Here is a 26082-nt window from a genome sequence, read left to right on the forward strand (position 1 = left end):
AGTGTCCTGCTTTTGTCTCCAATTGCTAAAAAGTGCCAATATTAAGTGGGAGTGTTTATCACTGGAGAACATCACCCTCACAGTGGAAGAAAAAGAGGCGGTCTGATATGTTAAAACCTTGGGTGTCTTCCCGCCTGGGATGAAATAAGGAAAGTGGCATTTCTAGACCTTTATAATATAAGGTTGCATGGACTTTTCGGCCGATAATCGTATGTGTGCATTGCAGTGTCCGACCGACAGTACTGTACAATCGTACGACTTTTGACGGTCAAGCATGTTTGAAAACTTTGCTAGATCGTACGATTTTTGTAAGGTTGCTGGCGTTTCCGTCCGTCAAAAGTCGTACGATCTACACTGCGCTTGCGCTAACGAAAATACGGCAAATCAATTACCGCATTTCGTCCAGGTGCTTTTAGTTAATTACAGTTAAATTAATCTTGCGATCATCGGGGCAGGATGGGGCTGCCGTACGAAAATCAGACGACTATTCGATCATCGGACGAAAAGTTTTGTCCGATAATCGTAAGGTGTATGGGCACCTTTATTCTATTGGGAGTGGAAAGTGGAAATCACCAGGAACATGAAAGAATTGCCTAATCACTTGTTAATTATTTTCACCCTTGTATCGAGTGCACGATTCACTTTATTTTTGCAAGGTCACAAGTGGACAATTTTATGCATTATAGATCTCTGTGACTGAAACGGACCGCCACTATCTAAGTATACACTGTGGCTCTTTGTTTGTTTGAATATATGTATATATTATGATACATTGTGTGAAGCACTTCAAGTTTGCTACAGTAACATATCGCATAGCATATTATACATTTGTGTATTGAATTGGATTAGGTTTTTAATTGAGTTGAGAGAGCGGCACATTTTTTGTCTATTTGTTCACTTACATTCTGGTTTACTGGGATTAGTGCTTGCTGCTGAGTGATTAGCAGTGCGCAAAGTTTTGCATTCATATTAATAACTTAGCAAGGCCTAATTAAAAAGTAAAGAAGGTTGGAAGAATTCAGGAGACCAGAAGTAAGTAACGCAAAGTTCAGAGGTCAGTAGTATGTAACGCACAGTGCAGGAGTCTGCAGTAAGCAACATGGAGTTCCAAGGTTAGTAGTAAGTACTGCAAAGTGCAGGGGTCAGTAATAAGTACAAATTCATCCCCTCCTTTCACTCACCAGGCGTAAGATTCAGCAGCGTCTGGGAGAGTGAGGGAAGTTGAACCAGGTCTCCCCTCGACTGTGTCATATAACAGTTCAGATCTGGGATTCACCCCTCCTTCTGTAAAAATTCACTCACCAGACCTAAGATTCAGCGGCGTCTGGGAGAGTGAGAAGTCCAACCAGGTCTCCCCTCGACTGCGTCATATAACAGTTCAGATCTGGGACTTCCCTCGGCTCTGCCCTCGGCAACCAGTCGAGGGGAGACCTGGTTGGACTTCCCTCACTCTCCCAGACGCCGCTGAATCTTAGGTCTGGTGATTGACCTTGCATTCACATTGTTGCTTTGATCTGAGGTCTGAGAAGCGGCAGACAGGGTCTGGTATGGCAGGGTTGATTCCTATCCATCAGATTGCCGCAGTTGACAGGTAGATTGTGATCAACCAGTTATTGATTCCCATGGTTTTGGTATAAATTCAAAGATTAAAAATAAAAGTCACCTTTTGGTTCCAAGTCGGGATCCTCCTTGTCCAGTCCATCCCCCAACACCACCCCATCCAATTTCTTCGATCTATCATTGAGAATGTAAAATATATTTTTTGTGAAAGAAAAAAATATAAATTCTATGTTATGTTTCTGTGAAATGGTAATCGTACTGAGAGATTCATGCATGCAAACTTCATGTTTGAAATATGTCTTCACTATAGATATATGTGTTTTTCAAATACAGCTGTTAAATATTTTTACGGTTCATGACATATGTTAGCGGAATAAAATACCTCAACTAAACATCTCATTTAAATTTAGATTACAAACGATAACGTATAACACAATACACCACCAGGTGGGCCTTATGAACATTAGCCAGAGCATATGCTGTTTGCGTAACCTATTGCCGACACCTAGTGCCTGTTCTTTAGTAGTGTTTTTAAAAGATGATTTGCTCCCATTACACACATGGCATTCATGTCTCACATATAGATCATCGGGTTTACATTATTACAAATACTTACAGACTCTTCATTTATATACCAAAACAAATGTTATACTGTTTGTTGTTCTAGCGTAAATGATTATGACATGATAACGGAGTTAAAATTAATTTTTTAATCTATTATTTAAAAAAAATATATATATCAGCAATTCCTATATACTCTCCCATGTTACTGTTCAGCTAGCAGAATGGACCATAAATCATGTATTTATGAATAAAGTGCTTCTTCTTGGAAACAGACATTCTTTAAACTTAGCTTTTATTTCTCCATTAAAGCAGAACTCCGGGGGAAAAAAATCTTAACCCTTGCAGTGCACTGCAAGGGTTAAATGCTCGTCTTTGCCTAGGTTCAAAAAATAACAAGGATATACTCACCCGAACCAGTGGGCTGTGACAACGCTCATATCCGTCTCCTCTTCCACTGCAGCGATGGTATGTCCTTCGGTGTCCTCACATATAATACACAGTGTATAGGACGTGATGACTCACAGGACCTTAGAACGGTGGAGTGGAGAGAGGCTGGAGGGACCGGTCTAACAGCCATCTGGCTGTGAGGTTCAGGAGAGTATAACTTTTTACAATTTTCGCACCTAGGCCAAAACGACCACTTAAACCTTGCAGTGCGGAGGTAACCCCACTGCAAGGGTTAAGAATTTTTTTCCCTGGACGTCTTCTTTAAAAGCCATAGAGCAAAAGAAAAAACCTGACAGGTTTTATATCAACCTTCTTCAATAGATGATTATATTTTGGCGCCATCATCATCTTTGTTATTTCAAGGAAAAATCTGGCCCGTCTGCAGCCACTGAGAATTCAAATCAACAACCTTTTTTTACATGATACATATAGCAATGAGTTTTGTGCACTAGACTGCAAGGGATTAATATATTCCATTTACAGCATTACTGTGGTGGTTTTTATGCAACAAATAAAAGAAAGTACCTGTCCTTTTGCAAGGCCCTCAAATCCATCATGTACAGCAAACATCCTGTGGCCTTGGATAATGCCAATTCTGACAGTAGATCTCACAGCCGCGTTCATGCCAGCAGCAGGGGCACCAACATTCAGAATAGCCAAGTTATAGCCACTCTGCGGTTGAAAAGTTAACATAGTAACTGCAGCAGCACAACTGACATCATGTTTTATTAGCACTTCATATGCACACACAGATGTTTTACCTTATTAAAAAACAAAAAGAAACAGAAATAAAGCTGAAACAAATTGAAGGTTAATTTCAGCTTTGGATAGTAGAGAGTTAATCCTCCTGTAATTGTTTTATATCTCTTAGAGCCTTGGTTCTCAACTGGTGGGTCATGACCCCGTGTTCAATGGGTCGCCGTCTGCCTTCCACTTTTCTAGCTGAGAGGCTCCTCAGCCTCCCCCTAGCGCAGCGCAGTCAGTTATGGCACCAAGCAACCATTCAAAATATGCTGCCCAATGCTGAGTGTCATCTTGAGGTTGGATGGGATGGGGCATAGTACCGTGCAATTTACTCACTGTACCACGCGATCGAACTTACCGTGCATTCTGGTGTGGGAGGTGTGTTGCGTTGCCATTCATTTGAATGGTACCTCACAACCACATTATGATTACCCGCACCAGAACGCGCAGTACCGCAATGCCGTGCGTTCCATTGCAGTGCAATTTGGGTCACAACTTAATGACCAAGGACAAATGTGGGTTCTGAGGTTGCACAGGTTGAAAGCCTCTGTCTAAGAGCATCTGTTCCCTGTATGATTTTTCATTTTATACTATGGAGAACATACTATATGGACCTGGTGCACACAAGGGTGGGCAGGAACCCTAAAAACGCCCAGATAAACAGTAACAAAATTGGAGTTTTATGGGAAAGAAATATTACTGTCCGAATAATATATAAAAAAATATGTAAGACTGGCTCATTATACTGAGACCTATAAGAAGCCAGTCTCATTGTGGTCACAAACACACAAAATACTCCTAGAGGGGGTAAGGGATCTTTCAACAGATGTTAATCCCTAAACAATACTCAAAGCTTCAAACAGCTGTCATAGTCAGTTGAACTCCAAAAGAACAGCTGCAGCTGAAGAGAACGCTAAATGTTCTGTGTAATAAGTTCATGAGCACGATAAGGAGATTTTCATTAGTTTAATACACTAATTTCTCATTCACCCTTTCACTTTTTGCTGCTCATAACAGTGATCAACTCAACTATACACAGTTGCCAAAACTGTTACATAACATATAGAATTTACTATACCAGATTAAAAACAATGTAAACACCAACATTTACACAGAGGGACCCTTTAATGCACAATGCTATGGTTAATCAAAGCCAGTCCATCCCGCACCGGAAGTGTCTTGTTGAAGTGAAGACCACATGACAAAAAGCATACATTATTCTGTAAAGTAAAATCTGTACCCAACAGCTGCCTTGCACAGATCCTACATATTTTAAATGGTTCAATTTATAATTACATGTATATTGCTTACCTTTGTGGAAGGGGGCCTTACGTGAGCCAATGTCCTGTAGACACTCCAGTTGTTTTCAAAACTCCTGTGGAAAGAAGTTAGTATAATAAGTAATTGCCTCTTATAAACACAAGGTTTATTGTACATGAGGATCATGTCTAATTTGTTTCTGAATCTCATGTGCATATCCAATTATTTAAAAGATCATTTATCAGTTACCAGGGTACCATGGTCAGCTGAATGGAGCTGCAGTGTGTTCCAGATGACATTTTGCTTTATTAGGGCTCTTCCATGCAGTAACAACCATTACTAATGTGCATTACTACGTGTGTTTATGCAAATTTGTAAACATTTTAAATGTGCATTTTTTCTGCAGTGAGGAAGAAACATTTACAAAGGGGATTTTAAACAGTACAGATGTGTTTAAAAACATACAAACTGCATTATATATGCATTTTGTGCAATTATCATTAAATGCATCCGCTTAATTATTATTGGTATTTATATAGCGATGACAATTTACACAGCACTTTACATAGTGCACATTCACAGCAGTCCCTGCCCTCAAGGAGGTCACAATCTAAGGTCCCCATGCCACATACATACACACATACAAGGGCCAGTTTAGACAGGAGCCAATTAACCTACCAGCATGTCTTTGTAGTGTGGGAGGAAACCGGAGTATCCGGAAAAAACCCACAAAGGAGAACATGCAAACTAGATCGTGACCTGGCTGGGATTCGACCCAGGGACCCCTAACGCTGCAAGGCAGATGCACTAACCACTACGACACTGTTAATGCATATAAACACATACAAATACTACATGTCCTGTTTTTTTTCCACACAAAAAAAACCAAAAACTTAGGTTCAAAGCATATATGTGAACCAGTCTCACAGGGATGAAATGCACATGTGTATTGCAGGAATTCTGAACGTGTAAATATCCCTTAGGTTTAGAAAGGAAGGTGGAGGAGAACAAGCTGGTGGTGGAGGAATGGACAGTGATGAGAGAGGCAAAAGCAAAAAAAAACACGCCACGAAAAAAATAAATAAATTAAGATACCAAAAAAAAAAGAAGAGCAACTTAAAACATTCAAGTGTGAGCAGAGCGTGATTGTTGTGCCCCCCAGAAAGTAAAAAGTAAAAAAGTACAACTAAAGGCTTCATTTTTTCAGTCAAATGGTTGTCAATGTGGTGCATATATTGCCTGTGGAATAGTGGATTTAGCCTACTAAAGGAAGTGCTCAACTAAGAGATCTGCAGGCAGAATCAAACAGTATTTTCTATGTGTTGAAGGGGATTTAAAAAAAAAAAAAATAGAGAAAACACAATCTGTTAGATGTAGGTAGGCTACCTAACATACATTACTACAATTTTTTGCAAAAGGTGGTATTATTCATTATTCATGAAATGTAAATTGGTTAAGTTTAGCAGTACATTATGAGGTGATAGCATTTGCAGAGTAAGTAGATGCAGGCATAGGTAGTCCTCTGCATGACTTTGTTTTAAATTGTCTGCAGGCCGTGCAGATTCATCATCAGGGACTTGCTTTTCATGTGATGCATTTACCTTCCTCTTAATTTAAGAGCTTCATTAAATTTCTTATTATGCATGGCTGCAGTCACATCCTTGGTCTGTAAAAAAAGAAAAAAAAGATTATAAGAAGTCATGCCTACGTACTGTAAATAACAGTACTCCTAGGTAGCTACTCTACTATATAGGTAGTTACTCTATCAGTAAGTTGCCCTTCTCCAAACTATGCCAGGACCAATTAATCCTTGTTTGGGTAGACAATATAACCTTTTTGTAAATGTGACTTTTGTATGACTATTTTTTTGAAGAATAAAGTTTATTAAATGCAAAAACAATCCACATCTAAAACATAATGGGCTAGGGTATACCTATTCCCCACATAGCGATACACACCCAATAACAAGATACTGTCCAGATCTTGTCCATGTGGCATCTGCATAACTGTACAAGCCCATGTAACATATTTGAAGTAATAAATATTCAGAACAACTTACCACTTGAACACACTCCATTAATGGCAGTCTGACTGCTTGATTTCCAGACAGGCTGACCACACAAGCAGGTGTGTCTGGTGTACCTTCTAGCAAAGCCATGACAGCTTCAACACCCATTCGACTTCCCTAGAAAATTCAACAATCACCTTAGTGGACCCACAAAAATAAGGTATAAATAATAACTCCAAATTTAAGAGAAGCAGTCAGCATGCAAATATTGTTTATTACTTATTTTAATCCCTGGCACAGGAATTTCAAACACTTGTAACAAGTGTTGGTGCTGTGTGGAAATACACACAGTTGTGTACCTCTGCTGTATGACTGCAGACACACACCTGGCAACTAGCAAATCAATACGAATGTAGATCGTTTAGATGGTATATAGTTTGCAGAGACATTAGATCTAAAATTATGACCACTCTTACCAGGATTCTGTCAAACGCTGAAGGTGTTCCACCACGCTGAACATGTCCAAGAATGGTGACTCTTGTGTCATAACCAAGGCGCTTTACAACCAGCTGTTAAACAGTTGACATAAATTGTTAGATTTAATCATTTATTTTGTGGTATGTCATCAATATTGCAATCTTCCTGCTTATCCTATGCCATGTCTATCATTGAATATTCAGTATTGAAGTTCAAATAGTTCCAGTCATTTTTTTTTTGTAGTACGTACATTTTTAATATCTTCAGATGTAATAGCTTTACCATTCACGTCAATAGCACCTTCAGCAACAATAATGATATTTAATCTTGATCCACGACCTCTAGTCTGAAAAAGCACAATGCTGTTAGCTCATTTACCAGAAGAGGGCACTGCAGAAAACTTTCTAATGCATGCATTTACAAATCTTTGTAGGAAATGCACATACATATCATACTGTCCTATTTCACTACACTTGATTACAAAAAAACATCATCAGTGGACTTCATAACAATCTCCACATAACAAATCCTCAAATTTTAACAACTTCTTCCCCATCTAATGTTGCAATAAAAATGTAAGAGCTTTCAAAGCCCAACTATGGGCAAATGTTTTTCTTATATTTTTGTGGACAGTGAGGAACTGTGAGTATCTTTGTCAGGTTTTTAATGTTGAGTCCCCAATAAAGAATCTCCTTTAAGAGTTTTGTCTTAACGTTGGCTTTCAGCCATTTACAACAAAATGACACTAAAACAAAACATCTAAATTATAAAACAAAATGGATTTCCTCTAGTTTTTAATTTTATATTGTAAATACAGTGATTCAGAATACTTTGTAGCTGATGATTTATATAAATATTTTAAAAATATTTGATCTGACTGTATCCCCGATCCCATGCCTTGGACAATCAGCTACATTAGCCTGTCCACAGCAACTGCAGCCTGTGTTCTATTCTATGCAAAAGCCTGAGCAGAATGGGCAGCGCATATGCCAGGGTGAAGAGGAGCCTTCGAGTTACATGGCAGGTTACCCAAGATAATCAATCATCAAAGTAAAGAAGAACAGAACTTGCAATACCTCAGTTAATCTTCTGCAGAGATGTTCTTCCCAGTTTTCTTCTGGTGGAGACTCTGGAATAAAAACCCAATCTGCTCCACAAGCCAGAGCTGTTACTAGAGCCAAGTATCTATAATTTGTGACAGTTTAAAGTGGAATAGAGTAAGAACATATAACCATAAACATATACAGTATATAGTGTGTGTGTCTATATATTACACACATAACAATATAATTCAAATTTAATATCCTGTGTCTGGACTAATTGGATATCAACAGTATTTGCAAATAAAAGAACTTACCCACAGTGGCGACCCATCACTTCAAGAACAAAGGTCCTCTGGTGACTGCAAAGGAACATTTGATGTGAATTAGTTCTCTTTGCGATTTAAACAAAAAGCCAAAACGCAGTCCGTATTATGTAAGTTACTTCAAGGTGTTTTAGCCAAATCAGTAGAGCTACATGTCATGGCATGTGAAGGGTGGCTGTATGGCTAAAGGTGACTTCACTGGATTGGGTGAACTCAGAAAGTACTGAAAATCAGCACATATCACAGGTAATGAATATCCACAACTTTCAGCCAATCAGTTGGCTCCCTCACTCTAAACCAGCTACCTAGATCACAGAGTGCAATACATAAGCTACTGGTGAATGGATTGTCTCAGTTTCATTCATTTCTAATTATGACTGCAAAACCAGGACATTGGCAAAATAACCACAGACATGCACAACCCAAGTTCTGATTATTGTCCTGGTTCCATATTATTTGCCAGAAAACATCCTGTCTCAGATATCCTTATTGCAGAAAAATAAGAATCAAGAAAATTAAATTAAAAATAAGAAGTAAAACAAGAATTATCATTTTTTTAATGTTACACAGTATGCAAAATGTTTTTGTCAAACTGAACATGAAAACATACACATTACCTCATCTTAAAGAAAAACGCCATGAAAAAATGTTTTAACCCTTACAGTGGTGCAACACTGCTGGAGTTAAGTGCTCATTTGTGTCTAGGTGCTCCCAGACGGGGGTAGCCCCATTGCAAGAGTTAATAACATCTTTAACTGGAGTTCTTCTTTAACCACTTGAAGACCAGGTGTTTACACCCCCTTCCTGTCCAGGCCATTTTTCAGTATTTAGCGCTGAGGTACTTTGACTGACATTTATTCCGTCATGCAACGCTGTACTGAAATGAAATTTATACTATTTTTGGGGACACATAGAGCTTTCCTTTGGTGGTATTTAATCACCACTACGGGTTTTATTTTTTACTATACAACAATAAAAAAGTACCAAAAATGTTGAAAAAAAATCCTCCTTTTTCCTTTATTATGTTATGAGACAATTATTATTACCCAATTTTTTGGTCAAATATAAAAGATGGGGTCACGTCGGTTAAATAGATACCAAACTTGTCAAGCCTCGAAATTGCGCATGCCCGAGAAATCGCAAAAAAACAACCACACTCAAAATTGGCCATAGGCGGCGCTTAAAAAGCTTTTACAGCTCACCAATTTAGTGTTAACAATGATTGATGGCCCTAGAATTATTGCTCTCACTCTGATGTTCGCGATGATATGTAATCTGTGCGGCGCAATCATCGTTTTCGCACAAAGGCCCACCTGACGCATATTTGAGTGTGTATGCAGTAGCGGGAGACTTAAAAAAAAATTTTGTATTTTTTAAAAACATTTTTTATGCGATTAATTTTTTTTTTACACTTAACTTTATAGCTATGACATAGGGGGCTAAGAAGATAGCAAATTACAGTGACAGGTCCTCTTTAAGGAGACATCAGAGGTCTAAGACCCCTAATGTCACCTAGGGACCCTCAAAGCAGACACCTGCTTATCCAGCTTCCCTTCGGCTTCTGCAGCCAGAGAATGACAGCTGAATGCGCCCACCTGCATCTAAAAGACGCACGTCCAGCCATTTATGTATGGCTGGCGGCAGCAAGTGGTTATAGAAACGGTGCAATTAAATGTAGTACAACATTGCTTGCATATAATTGCAGGCATTATGTAGTTTCAGCTTTCCTCTAAAGAGTCCTGGTGACTTGAAATCCAGAAATCTTTTATTTTGCAATTACTGGCTTTAACTGGGACTTTAGCACTTTAGCCCATGCGTGTCTCTATCAGTCAGCGAGACTGCTCATCATAGTAATGGGCATATTTACAAAGCAGTTAATTATCCAGGCACATTGGATTTAAATGATAGTGACTGATTCACCACCAGTGATTGTTTGGTGAAAGTGCAATTTACTATGATTTTTTTTAATATGACTATTAGTATGGAACATAATGTCAGGTTTGAAAATTTCAACAATGAAATGTGAAATCTATTTAAATCTTTTGAATCCCCTATCCACCCTAAACAGCGTGAGTGGAGGAATATCACGTGCAAGCTACTGTACACAGCCAGCGCCTGCAACGCTCAGAATACCCCAGCAGTGACTTCAGCTAATTGGCTGCAATCACTGTTTGGCCAACAATTTTCCACCCGACTAGTTCAACAAAAGTCAATGAAAAATTCAACTTTTGAGCCAGGTGGTGGTGCTGGCAATTTAGCAGGAAACGCCCAAAGTTCAATCTGTCTATGGCCAGTTTAAATTGGGAATTCTCCTCACTCTGGGGACATTTTCCATTTGCTTCCTGTTGTGTCTCCAAGACGTCCTTATTAAATAAGCCCAACAGCCATACGGACTACTGATTTACTGTGTTATGTCTGCTTTTTCACACCCAGAGGAAACTGTCATGTGCAAAGCCCTCCACACCGCCAGAGCAGTGATTTAGCTGTATAGGAAGCCTAATAAAATAGTGATTAGGGACAGAAAGGGGTTTTCCACATTTTCTCAGGGATAGAAAATGTCTTGGAATATATTTAGGTACCACATGTACCTACATCACATGCACTGTGTTATTGTACTCTTACCCCCTCCCCTTCCATTAGGCCAATTCTCTACTCCTCAGCTGGTATAAGCCTCTCTTTTTTGGATTGTTGGCTTTGCAGATTGGTCTTAACATTCTGCTAAACCTTTGGGTATCAGTGCTGCTCTGACCAAGAAAAGTGAGGTAAGACCACCAAAAGGTTGTCCTGAAAAATAACTTGTTAGTACAAATATAAAAAGTATCACAGACAGTACTTAATTGAGCTGTAACAAAAAAGGTTATAGATTTGGAACAAATAACCTCAGAGTTGGCACTTTTTTACAGCTTACGTTTGGAATTCCCCAATGTCTCTGCTACCAAGAACATATGTTTTCTATAGCATAAAATATAAGACAATTTGTAAATGCAGAAGATAATAGCTCAGGGTTACAGCTTATGGTACAGAAAATTACCCCCGAGCCACACTCAGGAATGCCACCAAGGAGGTTAACAAGGAGCCAACCATGCAGTGTTGGTCCTTTTTACCTGTATATGGGCTTTAAAACTGACCCTTCCAATAGAACAATACTTAAAGTTACTTTTATCAACAGAATAATGTATTACAGACAGGGGAAGATAAATGCAGGACTCAAGCTACCTTTGTGCTGTTGTAGTAATTGCATCCACTATCTCCATAATTCTGTGAAGAGCTGAATCAGTTCCAATAGTCATATCTGTGCCACAGAAGTCATTATCAATGGAACCCACCATACCAACGATATTCAGGAAGCTAGACTTGTTGGCTTCATCAGATGATATTTTCCCTAGGAAGACATATACATTTAATTTGTACATAATACATGCAGCACTGTAACTGCTTGGCAGTTAAATACTCTGTAGTCAGATCACAGACCTCTCCTAGGCTAGTAGGGCTTATAAATGACTATAGAAAGCAGATTTTAAAATACTCCCTGTCCACAAGTCCCATACAAAAAACGGACTTTTGACTTTGTACATCAAAGCTCTACCCCACTGTGGCAGCCATTGCTAAGCCACAAGATGGTGTCATGCTCCCTGTGAGTGATTTTCCATGATGGTAGTCATAATTGTATGGGTATGAAGGTTGTACCTCTTACCTGTTCCTTAGTGTTTTTTTCATGTTTGGCATACATATAATTTTGGATATAATTGAAGATTAATATCGCACAGTTGGTTTGTACTAGAGGTGCACCGAAATGGAAATTTTAAAACAGCTCAATTATGTACAAACACTCAGTGATCGCTGATCGCTGAGTGTGTGTACCTTGCTCTTCTCTCTGACACGCTGTCACAGGAGGCTGATCGAGCGGTGTAGAGAGGAAAGCCCCGCCTCTTGTGACATCGCTGTCTCCGCCCACACACCGCTCTGCCGGACTGTGATAGGCGGCAGAGCGGTGTGGGAGGAGACGCCGGCCGCTCACAGTGCTCTCCACCGCAGCGCACAGCCGGCTGTCACTTTCTCTTCTCCCCGCTGGGACATAGAGCAGCCCCCAGCGGGGAGGAAAGAAAGCAGGGATGTGCCGATGTATCGGCAGGAAAATGGCACTTTCCGCATTATGCCAAAAGTGCCATTTTCGGCCTGATATGTTTCGGTGGACGATATATTGGTGCATCCCAAGTTTGCACCACGATATTCTTACCCATGATGTTTAGTGTTATATCTCTCCTTGCTTTCCGAGCCCCCTTGGCCCTCTCCACACTCCTGTTCTTCCCTCCTTGTCTCCTTAATAACTAACAACCTAGTTTACCCGACTGTTAAACCTTTTAACTGTCAAATGTATGAATATTTGAACACAGAAGGACAACATTGTTTATCTTCGATTTTTGTTAATTTTTCTTTAAACTCTCACAAATTGAAGATGATATTATATAACAAAAAATCAAAGTATAGTTCTTCCTTAAGACTTACTATCCTGTTCCAACACTGCCAATTCTCAAACCTGTTATAGAACTACTTCCACCTCTGTTACAAAAGCTTTTGTGCACCCCCCAAATATAAGAATATAAGGTCAGGTCTCCATCCAAGATAAAAAAAAGAGGGGCAAGTGTTTATCGATTAAATTCTTTTAATAAACTCTATATAAGATTGTTTCTGCTTTTATAGTTGCTGATACATGAATATTGAATAACAAATAAAACACCCATGCTCAAAGGATGGAAGAGTATCTTTGACCATATTACACTAGATAAATTATACTGTATCAAAAAGAAAGATGTAAAATTACTGTACAAAACATAGAATTTCGTCACTTCATTCCCCCCCCCCAAAAAAGTATTAATTTACCATCATACTTTATTAATTTCATATATTTCCATACCAACAAAAGATATTTCTTATAACTAACTCACTTTTATACATTCCAAAATCACTAATTTGTTTTTCTCACAGGAAATCTTCACAGAATTATCCCTTTCTCATTCCCCCCCCCCCAGAATGTTTATAAACTCATTATATATTTAGAAATGTATTAACAATTTTATTATACGTAATACCTCAATTTATAAGGCTCATATTTAACACGTGTAAATGTTTGGATATGTTATTTTAAAACTTAATAAAAACATGTAAAGAAAAATATGTAGTCTAGATGCAGGAGATCGGCACCTTTGTACCCTGTGGCAGTGGCAAGAAAAATTCTATCATAAGAAAAATCTTACCACTGAAAGCGCATAAAAAGAAAAAGCTGACAAACGACTCGGCTCAAAAAGAACCTCATTTGGGTGGAGTTTATTTTGCAGAACAAAATCCTAAAATCAGATTTATAGCCCAATACAAAGGCTGTAAAGAAAGCGGTTCAGAATTAGTTTAACAGTAGACTTACTGGCACAGATTGGACACAGTGTCACAGCTTTACCTGCTTTCACTAGGTCAGTGAGAAGTCCACTCCACTCTGCTCTGAAAGTATCTGCTCCTGTCAGACTGCCATCTCCACCAATGACACATAGGTTGGTAATTCCTTTCTTTACAAGGTTGCATGCTGCTTTAAGACGACCCTCACGAGCTCGGAAATCCTGGCATCGAGCACTTCCTATTACTGTACCACCCTGCAGACAACAAAGAGTTTAATATAAAGGCAAAACAAACACTTCTTTTAAAGAATATTTCCTAGCCTGACAAAAATACTTTCCCAGCCTGTCTTAGCTCTATTAACACTACCAATATAGCTTGAAAACAAATTTAGAGGTCATTATAGGAAAGGGGCAAGCATAGAAGCATGCTCTTCCATGCTCTGCAAAGGTTGCAGGAAAGCTCAACCATTGTCACAGTTGCTGCAATACTGACCTCCAACCTAATGCTTACATCACACATTACAATCTCATTTAGATCCATCAACAAGTATGTAGTAAAAGTGTCTGTGTGACTGGATAGTTAGATACAAACCAGCACCGCCAACATATTTATGCAACCCTTTCCTGGGACACTCACATAGTGTTGAATTCTTTTGTTGACAGGCTGGCAATTGTGCTGAAAACGTGCACCTTGCTGTAAAGACCTAGTTTAGGATTGCGGAGACTTACTGGAGGTCTTTAGCTACCTGTGTGTTGTGCTGGGCTCCTAGTGTGTATCTACACCTTTAAGGAGGAATTGGTTACCTCTACCGTGTTTCCCCGAAAATAAGACACTGTCTTATTTATTTTTTTTCACGAAAAAAGACACTAGGTCTTATTTTCGGGGGATGTCTTACCTGGCTGCTGCTGTCTGCTCTGCCGTCCAGGGAGCCACAAACAGAAACACAGGTGGGCGGGCATGCGTGACAGCGTGCGGGTAGGTGGACGGGCGAGGGGGCGGGAGGGAGCTGCGGCCGGTCTTCACATGTGAAATGTAATTACATGTGCAGCTACCCCGAAGGTAAGACCTGGCGCTATCTTCAGGCATGTCTGTAATATGACACCTCCCCCGAACTAGGTCTTACTTTCGGGGAAACACGGTAGGCATACCTGCCTTTAATTTGTTTATTGTTGTGCATGTCCCAGGTAGGAAGCATTGTTAGATTAGGGACCACACTATACAGAGGGGCCTTGACAGGCAGTAAGGCTTCCACATAGATTTGCTGCAAAAATATGCTACTACTCCCTCTGTTTTTATTACATAGGGGGGATTTATCAAAACTGGAGCCGAAGGAATCTGGAGCAGTTGTCTATGTCAACCAATCAGTATTTCTTTTGAATTTGTTCAGTTAAAGTGACATTAAAGGATATCCCCCCCCCCCCATGTTAGTGTAAGGACTTACCTTAAATGATGCCTCTTAAGCCGATCATCTTCTTCTTTACTGTTGTTTCCAGATGTCCCTCCAGCGCTGCTGTGGGTCTCCGATCCAGCGCTGACTACTCTGTTCTCCTCTCCTCTGATGTCCCACGGAGTCTGTGCGGGTGTGCGCTGCTCCATAAACTTACCTGGTGTCTTTCCTCGTCTCCCGGCCGAACATCTGAACTGCGCATGCGCACGCTCCAAGATCCTTTGCAGTCGCCCAAGACTATTCAGATGTTCAGACGGGAGCGTGCGGTGAAGACACTACTATTGGCAAGACAACCTGGCTTTCAATTGGCCTTCAAATCCATATGTTCCATAGGATTGAGGTCAGGGCTCTGTGCAGACCACTTAAGTTACTCCATATCAAACCATGTCTTTATGGACTGCCTTTGAGCACAGGTGCCCAATCATGTGGGCACAGAAAGAGCCTTCCCCAAAACTGTTGGCACAAGGTTGGAAGCACACAATTGTCTAAAATGTCCTTGTATGCTGTAGCATTATCAGTACCCTTCACTAGAAACACCTGAATTCATAACTTTGGAGAGGTGAGCACATTCGTTTGGTCATACAGTAGGTGTGATGGTCAGGAGTCCACAAACTTTTGGCCATATAGTGTATATTAAATATATTTATGTGAAAAATGTTGTTTAAGCTTGGAAAATACATTTGGATAGTCATTCCCTTGCTACATAAAAATATACCTTCTGATTATAGTGATCAGTTTTAAATGTGGAGAATTAAAGATTCTATATGAATTTTTATGAAGGTCACCAATACATTTTCCGACCGACACAGAGAGGAGACTAAATAGTGGCATATGATTATTTCTAAAAACAGGTTCACTTACATAGTGCTAATTGCAAAGGTCAAAGGTATTATCTATTTATGCGTGGCATTTGAAACTGGACTCCACTTAGAACTTTGACCTCATCTGGCACTAAAATGGCAGGTTATTTTTGTCTTTGACATTGAGTGTAACTTTCTGGCTATAGAAGATGCACAGACTTAAGTATCCGCAGCTTGGCAAAGGACGATCCAGAAGAAATGTCAAGATGTCACAATGCCTAACTTTAATAGGACACGCATCTGACCAACAACCTTTAAACTGTGAATGTTATTTAAAGATTTCCGGGGAAGCAACCATGTGAACTACTAAATGGGTGAGGCATATTAAAAAGAGACGTATCAATACTAGCTGTATAACTTGAGGTGTAGATCACCATTTGTAGACTGTATTTGCAAAGACATCATTATTATTATTAGATGCACCTTCAAAGATGCTGGCCAATGATTGTCAAAATTAGTCAATTTAGAACAAAACAGCCATTAGGTAATCCACTTGGACAGCATCTCTGCATGGAGCAGCCAGTGTTTTGCAGACTTTCAGATAAGTTCAGGAAGCACGACTTTCTGTGATGGTGGTAGGTAATGACAGATGTTTTAGATGTTGTTGCTCCTTAAGGACAAATGTAAAAACACATTTCACAGTAGACCTTTATGGAAACCTGATTGTCTTACTTTTCTAAATAACTATATCTATAAAAGATATAAAAATATGTATTCCTAGAACTAATTCTACCCTCTTTAGAGTGCTCTTCATGTACCACACATTTCTTCAAACTAATACTGTTTTCTATAAAAAAATAAATGTGTTCTTTACACAAACAGAAAAGTAGAACAGGAGATAAAATGTAAGTGTCTGGATAGTCAAACCTAGTAATAGACTATAATAAATGAATAATAAATGCAGCAAGGTGTTACTACTACATGTGAGGATAAGAGGCTCCACAGAAAAGAAAATAGTTAAACATTAGTTGCTATAGGTTTCTAATATACTGGAAGTCTATCCAGTTTACCTAGACCTCAGGATGAGAAACTATACACCATGTACTAAAGAAAGTCAACTCTGTCACAAAATATCAGTTAAGATATTGTTTTATTGCTTCATAGGTTATCACCAGCCTAACAATAAAAGATAAAGGACCACCAAAAACATATTACGGTACATGCACAATGAAAAAGCAAAAGCCTGTAGATTTTTTTTTACAGCTTTGTGTAGTTACATAGTTACATAGTATTTGAGGTTGAATAAAGACACATGTCCATCAAGTCCAACCTATTGTGTGTGTGTGTATAGGTCCCTGAGTCATCTCGTTATTAGGAGTACTGGTACCCCTGTATATTACCGTTTCTCAGGAAATCGTCCAAAAGCTTCTTGAATGATTCCACACTATTAGCTGAAATCACTGCTTGTGGCAACGAGTTCCAGACCCTAACCGCTCGAACTGAGAAGAACCCCCCTTCGCCCCTTGTGTTTGAATTTTTTTTCTACCAGTTTCAGGTGGTGGCCTCTAGTCTTTGTTACGGAATTATTCTTAAAGAGTTTGTTGCTAATGTCGCTATGACTATAGAACATTTTGTACATGAAAATCATGTCCCCCCTTAATCTCCTTACTTCCAGCGTGAACATATTTAAATGTAGTAGCCGTGTCTCATAGCTCTGGTCCTCCATCATTTTGATGAGTTTGGTCGCCCTCCGCTGGACTTTCTCCAGTTCAAGAACATCCCCTCTGTGTACCGGTGCCCAAAACTGCACCGCATACTCCAGGTGAGGCCGAATGCAAAATTATAGACTTATCCCTGCAAAACATTCCCTTCTTGATGCAGGACAGGACTCTACTAGCTTTGTGTAGAAGTCGCTATTTTTGCAGCAATTCTGTGCAGCCTCTTTCTTAGTTTTTTTCTACGGGATTACTGAACAACATATCAATTGTGTATTTGAAAACACTGTTCCACCCCCATACCACCTTCATTTTAAGAGAACCCTATACTGAAGTTACCACTGCCGACTTGCCTTTCGGGGTTGATGTATAAAGCCTTTGCCCAACTTGCGCGGCATTTCTGTTGGTAGATGGAGCTGAGGAGCATAGGAATTTCTATACTCCTCAGCTCCATCTAGCGACACTAGTTCATACATCAGCCCCTTGCTGTTTAAAAAATATCACTCATGGATCTAAGCTAAGCATATTAAGTGGAATTAAAAAAAATGACCCATATTAATCACTTTCCCTCACCACAGATGTCCTAGATGATAAACTTCAGTTAGGAAAAGCAGAGTTTCCATTATACATTTGGATCTTCCCTTAACTAAATAAGCTCTGCTGTAGGTCATCAAGACACTGACTAGCATGGGATCTGGACTGTGTATTAACTGCTTTACCATTGGAAGTAATAAAACATGAAAACTGGATATACAGTAAACTCTCCGTTATCCGGTATTCAACTAACCAGAACTCTCATATAACCAGAAAAAAAATCCCATGTGTACTCACTGCTCTGCACCATGTATTATCCTGGAAACAATTGTGTGCCTATTTGTCCTAATTTGCTTTTGATTACTGCATTTCAATATTATTAGGAAGTCAATACAGAGTTTATGTTATGATATGGTATAGTATGGGGTATGGCATTAGTTAGACTTATTTTTAATAGTAACTCTCAAGCAGCCAGAAACTACATTTATCCGGAATCTGCCAATCCCTGTGGATGCCGAATAATGGGGAGTTTACTGTAGTTAGTGAATTTAACAGCTCATCATTTTAAAACCTGCTTTTGCATTAAGCCCTTAAATTTTTTATGATTGAAAATACATGCAATTTTAACAAGTTTTATGTTCCAACATGCTTTATGGGCCCATTTAGACTGTGTTGTGTTACTGCACATGCACTATTAACGCATTAATGCGTGTTGCGTTATGGCAGTCTATTCATTTTAATTAGACTGACTGTATTGCATTTCTATAGAAAACTACAATAAAAGTCTCGCAATTAAGCCAGTTGAATATGCAGACTAACAATCCTAATAGTTTGAGTCCCAGTTCACACCTGGGTGTTTTAATGCTCAAAGCTAAGCGCGACAAAACTCTCAACACACGAAATCCCATTCATTCTTAATTGCCCCTGTTTGCAACTGTTGCAAGCTGTTAAACGCCGAATGCTGGAAAAATGACGGAGCTTTTTCTTTTTGGCAGATTACAGCGTGTTTGGCCCCATCGACTTAAATGGAAACGCCCAGAAAACCTTCTTACTAAAATGCGCATTGTACGTGCATCTAATGCGTGCACAAATGTGCAAAACATGCAGAAATGCACTAAACACGCTAGATGAAACACAAGACAAAACATGCACTAATATGGGCAAAAACGCTGGTGCCTAGTTGTGAATGGAGCCTAATATTGGAAGATGGGCATGTAAGCCAGACTGCAATGAAAAGCGTATGACTCATCAGGCACTGTCTTTCAGCAGCCGTCTCTTACTCCCAGCAGTGATGCACAATTTATTTAATGTAAATATACAACAGGCAGCAACATCATTCTTTAAATAATAATAACAACAACTATTCTGTACTTTAAGTTCATAAATGTGTTAAAGAAAACATTTACAAGGGTTAAGTGTTCATTGTGGTATAAGAGCAAAAATAAGAAAGATATACAAGTTACATAGTTACATAGTATTTGAGGTTAAATAAAGACACAGGTGCATCAAGTTCAACCTATTGTGTGTATGTTTTGCATTCTGCATGTGTAAGCGTGTGTACGAGTCCCCGTGTGATCTTATTTTTTAAGGGTACCTGTACCCCTGTATGTTACGGTCTCTGAGGAAATTGTCCAAATGCATTTTGAATGATTCAACACTCTCAGCTGATACCACTGCTTGTGCCAGAGAGTTCCAGACCCTAACTGCTCTAACTGAAAAGAAGCCCCTACACCCCTTGTGGTTAAATCTTTTCTCCACCAACTTTAGGTGGTGGTCTCTAGTCTTTGTTATGGAGTTTACCTTAAAAAGTTTATTGCTGATGTTGCCATCACCATTGAACATCTTGTACATCTAAATCATGTCTCCCCTTAAATCTCCGCACCTCAGGGGTGAACATATTTAAGTTTTGTAACCTTGTCTCATAGCTTTGGTCCTCCATCCCCTTGAAGGAGAACTATGAGGTGAGTGCTTTTCACTCACCTCATAGTTCTAGCCGACCTGTGAAAATGAAACTGTCACAGGTCGGCTCAGTAGATCGGAAAGTGAGCGAACACATAACGGCGTTCGCTCACTTCTCGATCCTGTCACGGCAGAGAGCCGTGACAGGGGAGGGACTGGATTCCCCCCTCCCTGACTCCCGTTACCCTTCGGAGAACAATGGGGAAAAGCCCTAACCCAATAGTTCTCCTTTAATTAGTATAGTTGCCCTTCTCTGGACTCTTTCCATCTCCAGGACATCCTTTCTGTGTATTGGTGACCAAAATTGGATCACATACTCCAGATGAGGTCGAACCAGCGATCTATAACATGGCAAAATTATAGATTTGTCTCTACAGTACATTGCCTTGACCAATGTGAAAAGGAGCCATTTATCGATACTCTCTGTTCACGTTCCTGTAGCCAGTTCTCTATCCATGTACTCACCATTTTATCTATGCCCATAGACCTCAGCTTGTGTAGTAAGCGCTTATTTGGTACTGTGTTAAATGCTTTCGAAAAATCCAAATATACCACATCCACCGGCCTCCCTCTATCCAGATTTCTACTCACCTCTTCGTAGAATGTCAGTAGGTTGGTCTGGCAGGAACGGTCCTTCCTAAATCCATGTTGATTATCATTTATTATACCATTTTCATGAACAAACTCTACTCTACTAATTCTACCGCATGAATTCAGAGATAATTTGAGGATCTACAGCTGAGTGATACACAAATAGGATACATTTTTCTTAATAGTCAGGGAACGTGAATGCATTTTTATGACTTAACTCAGTCTTAAATTTAGTGTCACTTTAAGTTAAGAAAATGTGTGCCCGGAGTTATTCTTTAAATAAGCCTATTGTGTAGCTGCTGAGGCTGTTTCGAGGATAACCCCAGGACAGCTGTAGGAAGTAACCCAAAGCAAGGTAAAACAGTCTGGGGAAAAAAATCTTCTGAATGTCACTACAGTGTAACCTAACATACTGCCTAGTAACCTCTACTTGCTTGCGTCCATCCTTCATCAGCTTTTTTACTGAAATTACACATCATGGTATCATTTTCAGCTTCTCAGCCAGTGAGAAAAAAGTACAATTATAACTACACAACTGAGACATTCTAAAACATACAATATACTGTACAGCCTACAACAATTTAATCATTCTGAAAATAAAAGAACATGAGACACGGTTTGAACTGTTACAAGAACTAAACAACTAACAATAGTTATATGTATAGAGTAAAAATTGATTCTGTGCCTGTATTCATGTGCTGCACAGGCAGTTGAATAATCTGCTCATAAAATGCTGGATTCGCCGGACCACCATTATACAGCTTACATCCACAGCTTCCCATGTCCCCTGCATATCTACAGTTTTGGCTATTGTTCTGATTAAGAGAATTTTTTTAAGTGAACTAAATGTATGTAGAGCCAAATGCATCAAAGGTCTGTCTGCCTGAACTCAAGCCATGTGTCATTGCTGCATCTTTTAGTAAAATTATTTTTTCTCTATAAGAAACTAATAGTGAGCATCATCAGTCACAAAAAAAATTTTGAAAGTGGAAAATAAATGGCTCCAGTACAGTAAAAGCTAACTACATGCTTGCTTGGATTAATCTACACTCAGACAGACAACATTGGGCACCTTTTGCTGATGAGTACCTTAGTCATATAGTCTGCCCTAGGTATACTTATGCTCTTATGCATGGCTGTGATTGATCACACAATCAACAACTTAGGGATTTTCAGATAAGTACAGATACTTTTTCAGCTCCAAGACTAGACTAAAGAAAAACTCAAACGTTAGGAGGCAGCTGTCATTTTTATCCCCGTTTTAATGTATGATTTGTTATCTATCTATCTATCTATCTATCTATCTATCTATCTATCTATCTATCTATATCTATATACAGACACACACAAATCTCTCCATACCGTGGCAGAAATCGCGAAAATTTGGCAATCATATTGAAAATATGACTGATCATGCCAAAAAACTATCATTTATTTAAGGATAGTGATCATATGAAGCCATTATCACAGAGTTGTTTGGCTCCTTTTTAAATCATAATGATCATAACAGAAATCACCCAAATGGCACTGATCAAAAGTTTACATACCCTGGAATGTTTGGCCTTGTGACACATCTGTGGCTTTTTAAATTGCAATTAGTGTCTGTTTATTGACAATAGTCAATGAGATTGTTAGCTCTCATGTGGATGCACTGGGCAGGCTAGATACTGAGCCATGGAGAGCAGAAAAGAACTGTCAAAAGACCTTCGTAACAAGGTAATGGAACTTTATAAAGATGGAAAAGGATATAAAAAGATATCCAAAGCCTTGAAAATGACAGGCAGTACTGTTCAATCACTTATTAGGAAGTGGAAAATTGGGGGATCTCTTGATACCAAGCCAAGATCAGGTAAATCAAGAAAGATTGCAGCCACAACTGCCAGAAGAATTGTTCGGGACACAAAAGGAAAACCCCACAGGTAACCTCAGGAGAAATACAGGCTGCTCCGGAAAAAGACGGCGTGGTTGTTTCAAAGAGCACAATATGACAAAACCTAGCTGCATGGTCGAGTTGCTAGAAAGGAGCTTTACTGCGCCAATGCCACAAAAAAGAATTTGGGGCCTCATAGACAACTATTACAAAAACATTGCACGCTGCCATTAATGCTAAAGAGGGCAATACAGAGTATTAAGAACTAAGGGCATGCAGACTGGGATCATTTCATGTTTTTTATTTGTTGCCATGTTTTGTTTTATGATAGTGCCATTCTGTTATGATCTACAGTTAAATATAAATCCCATAAGAAATAAAAGAAATATGTGTCTTTCTTTTATTAGTGACACATAGGGGTTGATTTACTAACCTTTTAAACACACCACGAACGTGTATACACCTCTGTAGTGTGTTCCCTCCCAGCATGATCTATGGGAGGAATCAAAACACCTTTGTAGTGTGTACACACCCAGCAGGTGTGTTGTTCAAAGCCCTGCAATGAATTGCAAGGTAATGTGGTGTAAATTAGCTCTATGTTATGTTGCTTGCGTTGATGAATGCAGGAATGTAAATGCATGAGCTAACCATTTTTGTCTAAACTGTGAAGCAGCATTATATATGCATCATGTTCATGATTTTTCCATATATGGCATTAGCGGAAATATGCTTTTAGAGACTTTTTGGTTGATAAATACGTTTTGCTGTGTGAAAATCACACACACCTGGTGTGTGTGTGTGTTTAGGTTAGTAAATCAACCCCATAGTGTCATGTGACCGTTTTTCCAAAACAATACAGACTAATGATTTCAGGACAGTGGTGGAGAGCCGGGCCCAGTGGCAGCTGCAACTTCTGCAACCCTGGTAGTTCTCATGAAGAAGGCCAAGTATCGGCATCGATACAGATACTGGTATCTGGTCATCATAAATATGACATATATTATAATGTGGAAACAAAATTTAGTAAAACATAGCCCGAATTGATAGTAAAAATAAAGGAAACGCTACTTACACATTTAACTGTACAAGTACTTTGTTATGATACTTCTGTACAACAACCCATCTAGTTTCACTTTTTATAAAACAGAACAAAGTACTCAATTAGATGCTAATAGCAACAATCCAACTTTTGATCCAGTTTTCATAAACCAGGATCAATGCCCTTGGTAAAAAGACACAGCACACAGCTTAAACAGGTGTTGCACTAACTGACACAAAACTGTATATTTCTCTCCATAGCCATGTTATCTACAAGGCTGCTTGAAATATTGATTACCTAAATATACTCAACCTCATACCTCAACTTACCAACTGCAGCATCATTGACACGCTTTCCCAGCTGGCATCCCGAATGTTGTCACCTCCATCCACCAATCCTTGGTAACCCTGAAAAAGTTTTGAACAACCATACTTTAAAGCTTCCAGTTTGCAAAGATTAAAATAAAACCATACACACAGTTCCCAAGCCACTGGTATACACACCTCATGTACAAAGTACACTTTGGCACCAGTGTAGATGCCCACTCTCACCACTGCCCGTACAGCTGCATTCATCCCTGGTGAGAAATACAATATGGATTATTTTGACTTTCCAGAGTGATTAAAATGCATGTTTATAGAGCTCAATCAATAAACTGAGAGTTACATGATTGTTTCAAACCAATAGTCAATATAAATACATTTTGGTGATTTATAAGATTTGTCTTTCATGTTTATATTTGTTGCTATTAGCTGCTCTGCATAAATAAAGCCTCTTCAGAAAGAGAGGGGACATCTGGAAAAAAGTAATTTTGAATTCCATTTGTATCACACATATAATCTGTGTCTGTAGCAGTGGTTCCAGTGGATTGGCTTAGAAGCCACAAGCGCCTTTCAGCTAGTGATGAAATAGCTTTATGAAGTGACTCCCAAAAACAAGAAACCAAACCAATGGGTTTTGTATAGCACTTAACCAGTTGCCGTCCGCCCGTAATAGAAAAACGGACGGACGGCACTGTCGCATTCGCGGGTTGCCGTCGCCAGACGGCATTTTTTTTCTGCTCGTGCGCGCCCCCTAGCGGGCAATTAAAATCACAACATCTTCTATCTGATTTTAACAGTTTCAGCATTGTTCTGAGAAATATACACTAGAGTTGTTTTTGATAATGCAATTACTTGAAAAAATCCCTTTTATGTAGTGAGCGCTGCCTTTGTATGCCCATCACATTCATCAACTTCCTGGATCCCCAGTGTGCTTTGTATCTCTTTCCCTGCTACTGCATGTGATGCAATCTTGATTTCTCAAGACTACATATCCCATCATGCATTACATCCAGCAAGCAATGATAATGTTGCATTGTTCAGAAGACAAGCTCTGTGAGTGTTGTGACACAAGGAAGTGCGTATTCACAGGACTGAGTGTTAGTGCATGGAGGAAATACATCCTATGGCAGGGGTGCCCATAAGGTCGATCGCGATCTACCAGTCGATCGCGTAGCGATCACTGGTAGATCGCCATGTCCTCTCCTCCCGCCGCTTCTCTGGATCCCCACTGCTCTCCCCAGCGGGGATCCGAGAAGAAGTGAAGGAACCGGCGGCGGGGGAGGGCGGAGGACAGAGCCGCTGTCACTAACTAATGCAGAGCAGTGAGGAGAGAGAGAGACGCTCGGCCAGGATCTGACAGCCGGCGCCTCTCTCTCCCCTCACTGCTCGTCCGTTCTGTCACAGCGGCTCCACCCCCCCCCCCGCGGCTGAAGTGCTCTTTCACTTCTCGTCGGATCCCCCGCTGCCTCTGCCCGGGAGAGCAGGGGGATCCAGAGAAGTTGCAGCCCCCCTGTGCGTGGACGAGCGGCAGAGGATCGGTACATGTCACTAGTATGTACCAATCCTCTGTGCAGGACAAACACTGGAGCGATCGGCTGATCACTCCAGTGTTTGTAAATAACTGGGGACACATAGTACTATGTGTCCCCAGTTATAAATGAATGAACAGGAGGTGATTTACATCACCTCCTGTTCATTCATAAGTTTCTCAATGGGGAGAAGCACTCTGTACAGAGGCTCCTCCCCATTCAGAAACAGCTTGATAGTAAAATATTTTCTTAATGAATGGGAAGCCTCTGTGCTTTCCATTCATTTAGAATAGAGACTGCAGAAAAAGAGATTGAGGACTTTGTGTCCTCAATTTCTTTTTCTATTTTAAAAGGGAAATATCAGGGGGCTTTTTAGATCCCTAATATTTCCCCGAAGCCCCCCACAAGAGTAAAAAAAAAAAAAATTATGAAAGGGAAAAAAAAATAAAAAAAAATAATTA

The 26082-nt window shown here is 39.6% G+C and overlaps 1 protein-coding gene across 2 annotated transcripts in view; it reads right to left on the reverse strand.

Annotated features, from left to right (window-relative positions):
- The window catches only part of PFKM (phosphofructokinase, muscle), a 79869-nt gene that overhangs the window by 18708 nt on the left and 35079 nt on the right, over positions 1-26082 (reverse strand). For both annotated transcript variants that reach the window (XM_018564542.1, XM_018564541.1), the window contains exons 4-16: positions 24273-24346; positions 24099-24176; positions 13879-14068; positions 11643-11808; positions 8418-8462; positions 8137-8245; positions 7311-7406; positions 7060-7152; positions 6635-6760; positions 6177-6241; positions 4627-4690; positions 3097-3243; positions 1664-1734 (exon numbers count right to left, since the gene is read on the reverse strand). In XM_018564542.1, the coding sequence (XP_018420044.1) occupies positions 1664-1734; positions 3097-3243; positions 4627-4690; positions 6177-6241; positions 6635-6760; positions 7060-7152; positions 7311-7406; positions 8137-8245; positions 8418-8462; positions 11643-11808; positions 13879-14068; positions 24099-24176; positions 24273-24346 (1324 nt within the window). The remainder of the gene's footprint in view (positions 1-1663; positions 1735-3096; positions 3244-4626; positions 4691-6176; positions 6242-6634; positions 6761-7059; positions 7153-7310; positions 7407-8136; positions 8246-8417; positions 8463-11642; positions 11809-13878; positions 14069-24098; positions 24177-24272; positions 24347-26082) is intronic.

This window comes from Nanorana parkeri, unplaced genomic scaffold, assembly GCF_000935625.1.
Source record: "Nanorana parkeri isolate BGI_ZX_2015 unplaced genomic scaffold, ASM93562v1 scaffold758, whole genome shotgun sequence".
Classification (NCBI taxonomy): domain Eukaryota; kingdom Metazoa; phylum Chordata; class Amphibia; order Anura; family Dicroglossidae; genus Nanorana; species Nanorana parkeri.